The sequence below is a fragment of the Martes martes genome (genome assembly GCF_963455335.1).
Source record: "Martes martes genome assembly, chromosome: 2".
NCBI classification, from domain to species: domain Eukaryota; kingdom Metazoa; phylum Chordata; class Mammalia; order Carnivora; family Mustelidae; genus Martes; species Martes martes.
Window position 1 is genome coordinate 124,938,803 of NC_137889.1, and position 12,736 is coordinate 124,951,538.

The 12,736-nt window shown below is 38.4% G+C and overlaps 1 protein-coding gene across 1 annotated transcript; it reads right to left on the minus strand.

Moving 5' to 3' along the window:
* Nucleotides 1-417: 417 nt before the first annotated feature.
* Nucleotides 418-1,398, minus strand: LOC308339133 (L-lactate dehydrogenase B chain-like; the record flags this gene model as incomplete). Its single annotated transcript, XM_080797581.1, has 1 exon — nt 418-1,398. The coding sequence occupies exon 1, from the start codon at nt 1,312-1,314 to the stop codon at nt 418-420; it is 897 nt and encodes a 298-aa protein (XP_080653707.1). The 5' UTR covers nt 1,315-1,398.
* Between the last annotated feature and the right edge of the window lie 11,338 nt (nt 1,399-12,736).

Consider the following 12,736-nt stretch of genomic DNA (forward strand, 5'->3'; position numbering starts at 1 on the left):
ATGCCTTAATAAATGTTTTTAAAAGCCATAAATCAAATGATATATAATCATAGATATGAATAATGTTCACATAATCACAATAATATACGCACCAAGTATTAGTTTAACCAAAATTGTGACATACTTTTCTGAGATGCTGAAGGCTAGGTTATTTAATTTGCATTTGGAGGGGGGGATTTCTAGTAAAGTTTTGCATCTCTTTTTTTTTTTTTTAAGCACACGACAATAGTTAATTTTATTTGTTTAAGGGCTCATATTGCGAGCATTAAACCAAGCATCGGCTTTGATTCTGTGAGCCCAGATTCACATATTTAGGAAGATAAGAGCAAACTATGATCCTTGTATATGGATGAAAAACTAAAGGCTCACAGTTAATTACACTGTAGTTTTAAATTTCTACAGCCTTAAAGCCAGAATTCACAGATCTTTTACGTCTTTCTGGACATCCCACAGGGTACCTGCACTTTTCTTGAGCTGGGCAACCTCATCATTCTTCTGCTTCTGGTTAATCACACTGGTTAAGCCCCGAGTGTTCAGATTACACAGAAAGTTCAGGAAGACTTCATTCTGAATGCCATATATCCCCTTCACCACTGTTGACACTGGATGAATCCTGGATAGATTTTCCAACATGGATTCAAGGAGATCAGTCACACTCAACCCAATAGCCCAGTTGGTATATCCTTTTAGCCTGATGACTTCGTAGGCACTTTCCACCACCATCTTATGCACTTCCTTCCAATTTTCACTGTCGTCTGTTCCCAATTCTGGATTCAGTTCCTGAAGAGAAACGCCTGCCATAGTCACTCCACTCCACACAGCCACACTTGAATCACCATGTTCTCCCAAAATACGTTCATGGCAGCTGCTGGGATGAATGCCAAGTTTTTCAGCCTTAAAATAGCAAAATCTAGCAGAATCCAAATTACACCCACTTCCAAACACACAGTTCTTGGGTAGTCCACTTAGTTTGCAGGTAACATATGTGAGAATATCCACTGGATTAGAAATCACAATTATGATGCAGTCAGGACTGTACTTGACTATCTGCGGAATAATGAATTTGAAGACATTAACATTCCTCTGCACCAGATTGAGCCGGCTCTCTCCCTCCTGCTGGCGGACTCCCCCAGTCACCACCACAATCAATTGGCAGTCAGAGTAATCTTTATCTGCCACAATTTTAGGTGTCTGAAGAAATAAGCTCCCATGTTGCAGATCCATCATTTCTCCTTCAAGTTTATCTTCCAAAACATCCACAAGGGCAAGTTCATCAGCCAGGGACTTTTCCAGAATGCTGATGGAACACGCCATACCAACTTGTCCAATACCCACTACAGTGATCTTATTGTTTGGGATGACTGCCTCTTCTGCAACCGGTGCTATCAGTTTTTCCTTAAGAGTTTGTGCCCAGAGAGAACCTGCTGGGAGAGTCACAGGAGGAAGACAAAGTTACCTGCCTGCTTCTCCTCTAGCGCAGGATCTGCAAGGAGCATTTTTGCATCTCTTTACATAGTCACTGGTCATTTGAGATTTCTCTTTCTGGGAATTGCTTATTTGTGCATTGTGCCCACTTAGGTTGGCTTTCCTGTCTTATCCTTGTTGCTTTGCAGAAGTTCCTTGTGTATTCTACGTATTAATCTCTTTATTGGTTATATATGCTGCGAAAGTCTTCTCTCAGTCTGTCTCTGGCAGTTGACTTTGTCTAATGCCTTCCCCTTGCAGTCCACTCAAATTTGCCAGTCCAAAACACTAGGCAGGTCACAACTTCAACCGACTTTACGTGTTAGCTATGTCAACCTTATCACTCACCGCTCTCTTGGAATTCAATATTCTGAATATAATATCTTAATACAAAATATCTTAAAGGGCCAACAGATTCTATAATATTGAGGATTTATCAGTGAGTTTGCCTAGAGAATGAGTTTGTTCCAGCCAGAGGAGTTTATATATAATTTCAGAAAGTAGCAGGCTATGCAAAATGGTGATAAGAGAAATACTCTGTTTTCTTTTTTTTTTTTTAAGATTTTATTTATTCATTTGACAGACAGAGATCACAAGTGGGCAGAGAGGCAGGCAGAGAGAGGGGGGAAGCAGGCTCCCCGCGGAGCAGAGAGCGCGATGCAGGGCTCGATCCCAGGACACTGAGACCATGACCCGAGCCAAAGGCAGAGGCTTAACCCACTGAGCCATCCAGGCACCTCAAATACTCTGTTTTCTTAAACTTAGTCTACTCCCCAAAACTTCCCCATATCCACTTATTTATTTATGAGGCAGTCAAGTGCAATGGTAAACCTTTCAGATGACAGACATGATTTCAAATCCCAAAGCCTCCATTTTCTATGTATAATGCTGTTGGTAAGATCTACCGCGCAGGACCTTTCAAGGATGGATTATGATAGTGTATGTAAGTGCTGACTGAGCAAATACCTAGCCCATAGCTAATGCCCAGTAAATAGTTGCCATGATTATCACCTGGTGCCCTTCCCCAGCCGTTCTCCCTTGTAACCTGTCAAAAAAAACCCTTCTACCTACTTACCTACCTACCTTCTACCTTCTTTTAAAGCTCAGTTCAAAATACATCTCTACCACAAAACTTATCCCCACATCAGTACAAGTCAAATCTAGCATATCACTGCTTAAACCACACTTTCACTCCAAAATATTAATCACTCTCTTCTCTGTGGTCTCAAGCACATCACTCATTTTACTTGTATTTAAGTATCTGAGGATACTGTGATGAGCTCAGTACATGACTTTCTACTATAATAAACTGTGAACTACCTGAAGTCAGGAATAATTACCTAGGTCACCCATTTTTAACATAGTGAAGGGTTTTCTCCTTAAATAAACAAGCAAATAGGCTAAACACATTATATAGATACAAATGAAAAGGGGACCAAAGAAAAAAGAAACAATTTTGACCTATCATTTAAAAAATTATCTTTATAATCACAGATGGAGGGTGATACCTGGGTGGCTCCATCATTTAAGCATCGGCCTTTGGCTCAGGTCATGATCCCAGGGTCCTGTGATCCAGTCCTGCATCCTGCTCCTTGCTCAGCGGGGAACCTGCTTCTCCCTCTGCCTCTGCTCCACCTGCTTGTGTGTGTGCTTTCTCTCTGATGATTAAATAAATAAAATCTCTAAAAAACAAAGTCACAGAAGAAGGAAGGAGAAAAAAGAGAGGAAGGAGGAAAGAAGGAAGGTGAGGTGGGGAGGGTTGGGGAAGAAAAAAGAAGCTTATAGAAAATTTGGAATATTATGATGTCCTACGACATTATCCCTTTGCAAAGTTCAACTACACACTCCATATGAATTTCATCAGTAGAATTTCTTTAAATTGCTTTATTTATTTATTTATTTATTTATTGAGATAGAGAGAGTGAGAGAGAGAGAGACCACAAGCCAGGAAAGTCAGGCAGAGGGAGAAGCAAACTCCTGGCCAAGCAGGAAGCCTGATATGGGGCTCCATCCCAGGACCCTGGGATCATGACCTGAGCCAAAGGCAGACACTTAACCAACAGAGCCATCCCAGTGCCCCTAAATTGCTATATTTAAATCAATATTTATCTATCATCAATTAAAGGCAAAATGTCAGTCACCTTTCATTTTTAATTTTATGTAGAATCACAATTTAAGTTTTATGTGAAAGTTAGAATCTGTTTTCTCAACAAGTCATTGTGAAAGTCCACATGGTGAGAAACTTTACTTACCTGTGGAAACTTTCACTTCTGGGTGAAAATTAAGTGCTTAATTAAAATGAACTTTCATGGGCTCCCTGTCTATAACACTTGTCTTTCTGAAAAGGGTGTCAGATATTGCAACACCCATAGTGTGAAAGGCAATTCCCTGGCCTAAAAGATTTCGATTCTGATTTAATGATGAAGGAATAAAGAAAAGAATGAATATATGATTCAACACTTAAAAAATATGATTTAAACTTTAAATATGTTTTTATTTTTGCTCCAACTTTTTATTTCTGAAGTAAAATAAGACATCTTACATTTATTTAATATCCACATACCTGAATATGTTTGCCCTACTTCCCAGTGGCAAACTCATTTTTAAAAATTACAATTTAAATTAAAAATGAGTACTTATTGGGGCACCTGGGTGGCTCAGTGGGTTGAGGCCTCTGCCTTCGGCTCAGGTCATGATCTTGGGGTCCTGGGACCAAGCCCCGCATTGGGCTCTCTGCTCGGTGGGGAGCCTGCTTCCCCCTCTCTATCTCTGCCTGCCTCTCTGCCTGCTTGTGATCTCTGTCAAACAAATAAACAAAAATCTTAAAAAAAAATAAGTACCTATTATTTATACACTATTCTTATCTTTTGAATATGTCCTCGTTGTCTATTTTGACAAAGAAAAAAATCACTCCAAATTGAAATGGCTTAAAATAGCAATCAATTTGTTATTTCCCATGGTTTCTATGGGCCAAAGATTTAGGGAAGCCTCATCTGGGTGGTTCTTGCTTGAGGCCTCTCAGGTATTGTATGTGTTATATGATGCCTTAGAACTTTCTGGGGTCTTAGAAAGAATAGCCATATCTTCTATCCCTTAGATCTTTACCCTAAATTATCTCTCTCTCTTTTTTTTCCTCTTTTTTAAGAGAGAGAAAGAGATTGGGGGAGGGGAGAGGAGAGGGAGAGAGAGAACCTTAAGCAGGCTCCACACCCATCATAGAGCCCAACACAGGGTTCAATCCCAGGACCGTGAGATCATGACCTGAGCCAAAATCATGAGTTGGACACAATCAACTGAACCACCCGGACAGCCCTTAAAGCCCTTTTAAATTTGAGAACAATTTGCTCTCTAAAAAGACCGCTCTGAATCCTTTGAATTTTCTGTGAATTCCCTTCAAAACTAAATAATTAGTTCATTAGTTCATCAGTCCATTTTCATTGTAGTTTAGGCAGCAAGAAATACCAGATCATTGAGTTCATCAGCCACACAGTCTATGTTCCACATTCACATAGGCAAGAGTTTCACTAAACTTGCTGCCAGTACATAACAAAGGGAACAAGGATTCCCTTTTCTTCAGCTTCCAATTATGTTTTCCTCACTTTGCTTTAAGTCCTCACAGACAGGCTTCTTGAAGCCCTTTAGGCTTTTGCTAACACTCTCCTTGACTTCCTTCCAGCTTTCAGTAACATCCTCCCTAGGTGCTTCAGGATTTCACTTAACAGTCTCTTCCTAAAGGATTCTGTCCACATTACGTTTTTATCATGTCAGCACTCCATTTCTGCATCAAATTCTGCTCCAATTATCTATTGCTGCATAATAAATCACCCCAAAATGTAGTTGCTTAAGACAACAACAATCATTTTATTACTTTCATGATAATGGGTCAGGAATTCAGAAAGGGATCGGCTCATGGTTCTGGCACACTCACTCATTTGCATACAGTACCCAGTAGCTGGACTGGAACAATTCAGAGGTGGAACAACTGAGATGGCTGGACATAGATCTCTCTCCATGCAGATTCAATATTTCTCTCTGTTCTCTGCATGTAGCTAATTTGGATTTCCTCACAACACATCTGGAAGTGGGGGGGGGGGTAGCACAGGGATTGGTCAGTTTACATGATCTGACTTCATCCTGAACAATCATCCCATGAGAACCAAATAGAAGCTTCTCGTGTGTTCTTAGTTTGTATCAAGCAAAGTCACTTCAACTGCATCCTGTTAGTCAAGTAATTGCAATCCAACCCAAATTCAAGGGAAGGGAGAGAATTAGACTTTTTTTTTTTTTTTAGAATTAGAATTTTTATGGGTTCTGAAAGTGCATGAGGCTAGGGAGTTATTTTACAACCATTTTTTTCAAAAATACAATCTGCTACATAATAATACCTTTAGGCTTTGTTCTGTAAGGTCTCTTTGTCTAGCTATTTTTAAGCAAGAAGTAAAATAAACCATCAGCCATTGAAATAGGATCCCAATTAGGGCTAGAGGGAAGGGAAGTCATTTAACACTTGGTAGCCAGTATTTGGGGAGTTTGTTTGTTTGTTTGTTTGTTTTTAACCATGACTTCAAAACTGTGGAACTACAATCCTGATTACTATATGAAATTAGGGTTTCAGTATATACTTTAAAAGGAAAGCTTCTTTTTTCTTGAAAATGTCTATATATGAATACAATTGTTTTGTTATTCTTCACCTGTGAAATGCTAGACTATGTTGCTATCACACACCTTAATTCCTCTACAATGAATAGTACAAAATATCAAACATTTATTTCTCCGTTCATTTTTCACACATGCAGCACCATTCATAAGGTTTTCTTTTAAATAGCTTTATCAATACACCAAATAACGGCAGAAGTCATCTGGCTTGTGGTGCTAAAACTCATTTTTATATATTTTTTTCAAAACATCTTTTACAGTGACCAAATTGTCCAAGTGAAAATTGTTATTTTTTTTATTGGAAAGGAATCAGGTTTGTTTTTTTTTTTTTTTCAATTTGACTTTAACCCCTCACATGGTATGTTAACATGCTGGAAACTTTAGAAAGATTATATTTTCAGTGATTCCAACACCTCCAAATGTCAGCACATATTACCATAAGCACATAATTAGGAGAAAGACAAATATATGAAAATAAAGTGTAATAAGCACTTTAATACATCTAATACCATATATACACATGTATATAACTCACTCCTGCTTTAAAAAGGTATTAATAAGATGATATCATATCCCCTAGAAAGAATGACCCATCCATCACACAAAGTATGATGTGTGATTCTGTGGCAATTTGGGAAAGCAAGCCTTCTTGATTCACCCCTGCTACTCACACAATGCCCCATGTACCTTTACAACTGAGGAAAAGACATAATTAGACAGTGTGAATTTCCTTATCTCTATGTCTGAGTAAAGTGTCTTTTGCTTGAATTGAATGAACACACTCTGGATTTTTTGGACAGCCCAATTCCAAAGGTTGTGTTTCATAAGTGTGTTTGTATGTCTTAATTTTCGATGGAGAAAACCTAGGTCTTCCATGTTAACAACTCTAGCGAGTCTATGCCAATACATAAACATCAGCCCAGGTGAAAATATAACTTGGCAGCATTGCAATGAAAGGTGCATAAATTTTGAAGTCAGAAAGACCAGTGTTCAAATCCCTACTGGCTCACATATTATCTCTGGGATCTTTAGCAAATTCCTTCTCTCTGAGCCTTTGTTACTGTGATTGTAGCAATGCTTGCACAAGTGTTTAGGTATTCAAACCCACTGAATTACATGTATTAAATACATGCAGTTCTTTGATTATTGATCATACCCCAATAAAGCTGTTTGAAAAACAGTATATGGTATAATATCCTTACCTCATAAAGTAGATTTGGGAGATAGACACAAGAATATAAAGTGCATGTCACATGAGTAGCTCTGAAAGCTGTTTTTTGATAGTAAAAGTTTAGCTTTAATTTACTTGGATTCTTGCAAGGTTCTAGGAAATGCCAAGAGAAAAGAGAAGGAAGTGGAAGTATAACTGGACTAGAGAGTGTCTTTCCTTAAAATAACTTTACTTTCCTTCAAAAGTAATTGAATATATTTCCCTGAGAAACAGAGGCTTAGGGGACATTTTAGCTTTAGCTCTATGAGAACAAGACCAGGATTCTAACTCCAGTCTTCCTATGTTGACTACTCAGTGTTCATACCCATGCTAATGCAAACACATGAAAACAATTAAACAGCTAAATTCCAGCCTGGCTTCTCAATACTATGGCTTATTTAGCTCTTAGCAGGGGATACTGCTGTGGCCAAAAAACTGGTTTACCACAGAGTGATTTCTGCAGAGAATGCAAAATCATATCAGCAGGTTTGTTACAAATCGTATCTTGGCAGTAGAATAAAGCTGGAATATTCACTTGGCAGTGTGTATGTATACCTCCTGTATGACCATGCCTACCCTAGAAGATTAAAGTGGAAGATTAAAAATAGCCTAGATAATTTGGGTAAGAAGAACAATAATAAAACCTGCTGTTTATTCATGGAGAAAATGGTGATGGTTCTAATATCTGTATTATATGAACACAAATAGTTTGAACATTCAGTTCTCATTTATATTTACAGATAATTTTATCATTATATTTACAGGGGATTATCTATCTCTCCACTTTCTTTGATCTGTTTTGACACAACTCAATATAATACAGTATTGGTAGAATCAAGATCTTCTAAAAACATTAGTCTCCACCCCCAGTCTCAAACTTTCACATTTAAATCCAGCTAAAAATATAAGAGGAATTTTTTAATTACTGTAAACCAAGATAGAATCCTTTTTAAAAGATGCAGTGCTTGAGGGGCACCTATGTGGCTCAGTTGGTTAAGCCACTGACTCTTGATCTCAGCTCAGGTCATGATCTCAGGGTCCTGGGATGGAGCCCTGCTTTGGACTCCGCGCTCACCAGGAAGTCAGCTTGAGATTCTCTCCCTCTGCCCCTCCCCCCTGCACTATCTCTCTCTCTCCCTCCCTGAAAATAAATGAATTTTTTTAAGAAGATACAACAGGTAGAAGAGCTCTATATTATCAAGATGGCAAATCATTTTTAATCATATAAAAATTATGCATTTCTCATCTAGCTGTCACAGAGCAATTGGGACATTACTGTGAGGTTTAAGTCTGCAGAAATGATATGATAATATATCCTAAAGTTTTATACATCATATGTGTGATTTTTCATGCATTATAAAAATAAATATGTTATGTAAGCAAAGGTGTTTGTCTCTAGGTTTTGAAAATAATTGCTTAATAAAAATAGAAATGGAAGGAATAAAATATTATGAACATTTAGAAAATCAATAGGGACATATCCTAAAACTTTCATATTAAAAAATATTGGAAGAATCTTTCCTCTGGAAATCTCAGATTGTAAGAGTTCATCATATTCAGAACCATAATTTTATAATTCTATATTTTTCATGTCATGATACTTTTAAGTAAGTTACTTTTCAAACAATTATATTCTTCTCTAAAATAAAACACATAATTTCTGGGGCACCTGGGTGGCTCAGTGGGTTGAGGCCTCTGCCTTCGGCTCAGGTCATGATCTTGGGGTCCTGGGATCGAGCACCACATTGGGGTCTCTGCTCAGTGGGGCCCTGCTTCCTCCTCTCTCTCTGCCTGCCTCTCTACCTACTTGCGATCTCTGTCAAATAAATAAATAAAATCTTTTTTAAAAAAATTAAAACACATAATTTCCTATATTAGAGGTGACATTTGCTAAGGAAAAGAGAATAAATAAATGAATGAATTCCACAATACCTATAAACACCAGAAATTTTAAAATGGAAATGAAGAAAAAGAAATGTAGTCTCTCTCTCCAAGTTAGTAACCTAAAAATCAGTCTTTGCTCATGAAACAATAACACGGAATCCTTTTCTAGGAAGTTTATATAAATCATTTTCTTGTGAGTAGAGTCTTGCTTCCTTCCTCTGTTATATAAATCACCAATCCATTAACCTTCTTAAGCTTACCCAAGACTTGTATGAAGAGATGGGCCCTCTTTTTGGCATTCTTTCATGGTAAAAAATATATTACATACAATTTGCCATTTATTAAGGGGCATTAATTACATGTGCAATTTTGTACAAACAGCACCACTGTTTGATGGGCCTTTTTTACCCAAAGGAATATAAGGAGAGCCACGATTCTCTAACTCTGCAGAACTCAGCACTGAATGTTATTTTTCCTTCATTTTCAAGACTCTCAAAGCTCTGCTCTCTGGGTTAATGACTTACCTAACTACAAGTTTATAGAGTATGGGAAATTATACCTTCCAAACATATAAAATGTCTCTCCCAGTTTCAATTAAAAACTGATTTCAAGAGTCTGGGGTACTGGGAGATCTGAAGCCTGTATGAGTCAGAAGTCAGTATAGTCATCTCTAACAATTGCTCTTTCTCTATAGAAAGAAAATGATGATGAAGATACAGAAAATAAAACATTCCTTTCTCTTAAAAAAAAAACACTCTTTTTTTTTGTTAGAAGACAAGGATTATAGTGATCATCTATTCAGGCAAGAAAGGTGGTCAGATCACCTCATTTTTGCAAGAGAATTGCAAACCTACCTTCTGCTCTTTTTTTCCAGTTGATATCTAAGTATATAGATCTGCTCTTAAGAACACAGAACATATAAACTTACATTCCTTCCCAGAAAATGCAGTTTCATGTTGGCCACTAACCAATTTTTACCAAAAGCCTACTTGCAAAAAAAAACCAGCATTCCTGAAAGGACACACACTCCACTCACTCCATGAAAAGTTTAAATTTTATTCCTGTGTATCAAGATAATATTTGAGATACCAAACCAAGGTTCTGATCATCTTACAGTCAGTTTTCCAGCACTCTGCCTTCAACATTGAGGTAATGGCAATAACTATCCATATAAACTCTCCCTGGGCTAGAGCAGATACACAAACAGAACAGTTAAATTCTTGGCTTTCAAGTTGATACGTTGACTTTTGTAAATCTATGGCATAGTCTTGGCTCTCAACTGCACTGGTAAGGTACATGAAAGTAAAAAACTGTTTCGAATTTTTTTAAATGATTAGTTTCCTTTAAAATATCAAAATTGAGAACGTAGTATCTATACCATGAACTAGTTAAGTAAGGAAGCATGTTTGAAAACATAAAATCGGGGTGTCTGGGTGGCTCAGTGGATTAAAGCCTCTGCCTTCAGCTCGGGTCATGGTCCCAGGGTCCTGGGATTGAGCCCCCCATTGGGTTCTCTGCTTTAGCAGGGAGCCTGCTTCGTCCTCTTTCTCTATGCCTGCCTCTCTGCCTACTTGTGATCTCTGTCCATCAAATAAATAAACAAAATCTTTAAAAAAAAAACATAAAATCAGATTTTTGGCCCCCAAAGTTACAAGAATTCAGTGAGAATGTGGAAGAAAAAGATCAGACAGTATATGGCCAGGTCTGAGATGCTAGTGGGTACATGAGAAAGGATTCCAGTATTCTGTTCCTAAATCACAAGTGAATCTTGGAGTGAGGCATGTTTGGCTTGACCAATACTGTAAAGGAGGCTGTTGTATCTGCTGTGGAGAATTGTCAGCTCTTTGGGGCCACTGCCTCTAGGAGCTTACAGCAAACCAGCTGGTGGTGGGCCTGGGGCTACTATTAGTCAATAGGGCAGGCAGTTAGGAAGGAGAGCTAAAAGCAGAGTGGAGAAGTGCAGGTATGAACTGGAAACTGCTGGCATCTTAGCATCTGTCTACACTGCCTCTAACCAATGACAACTTTCCAAGTATAATGACTGCTGCTTTAGTCTCTGCCTCCCAAATCTCCTACAGCTTCACTTATGGTCAACTCCAGTCTAGAATCTTACAGAAAAACTAAGTTCACAGCATGAGCAAGTTTACTATGGAAGGATGTAGTATAAGAGATTAGACTACTGAGAGACAAAGTCAGAGTTAGAGAGTAGTTTAAGTGGGGATACACAGAAAGGAACGAAGAAGGCATTGCAGATCAAGCCACAGAACAACCAAAGACACAAATGTGGAATAAACATGACATGGAGAGGAGTCCAGAACATGGAGGAGAGCAGGAGGACACAGGTGCTAGTTTAGTTAAGGAAGCCATGTGATGAAGGGCACAAATGCCAATTCAAGCTTGCAGATATGGGTGCCTGGGTGGTGTAGTCGGTTAAGCATTCAACTCTTTGTTTCTGCTCAGATTGTGATCTCAGTGTCATGAGATCGAGCCCTGCATCTGGTGCCACACGTGGCCTGGAGTCTGCTTGAGTTTCTCTCTCTCTTCCTCTCCCTTTGCCCCTCCTTCACTAAAATAAATACATAAATTCTTCAAAAGAAGTTTACAGATAGAGTTACGTTCTTGAGGAAATTATTAATGATGGAAGTTAGGGGAAGATTAGCGTAAACTTAGCGTACGAAATGATTTAAAGTGGAAAGAGGCTCACAAGGATCACTTAGATGATTGCCTGTTATGAGATCATGAAAACATGGGCAAGGGTAAGTGATAATGTGACAGAGAAGAAAGAAAAAAATCTGAAAGCATATTAATTGACAAATCAACAGAACTTAACACCAACCAAAAGGCAGAACTTCCAGGGGATGAAACATTGGATAGCAGTTAATAAAAGAATGCTTTCCCTGATTTATTCTATTGACATATTTGGAATTATGATTTGGATCTGTGACAACTGAGTTAAGATTTATGCACTAGAACTTTTTACAACCAACTCTACTGAAATACGTAAGGCAACTGAGATAAAGTCGCTTCCTCAGTTGTCTAGACTGTCCCCGTTGCTCAGGATGGTGTTTGTTATAGTCAACCCTAACTACCTTAGGTCAGCTTCCCATGGACCATTTTGTTTCTGGTGTAGAAAGAAATGAAGAAATGAGAACAGAGACTCTTTTGTTCAGAGTTTGCTGTGCCAAGGGAGTCAGTCATCATCTCCTATGTTTGGCAAAGATGCAGAAGCAGGCAGGGAGTGGGAAAGCTTATAGTAAGAAAAAAAAGGAAGGGCATCAGACATGCTCGGATTGGAAATTGTTGGCATAGGGAAGACGAAGGTGAAATACCTACAAGCAAAGCATACTACCTGATGGGTTCAAGAACATACTTGGCTTTCTCTGATTGGTCCTGATTTGGAAGTAGTGGCAAAAATAGGAAAGTTGGTGGTCATTGACCAGTCCTGACTATTCTGGGCCAGTTGCTTCAGAGGTCTGGCACAGCTTCCTGGGCTTCTGAGTTCTATTGTCATATGTGATATGA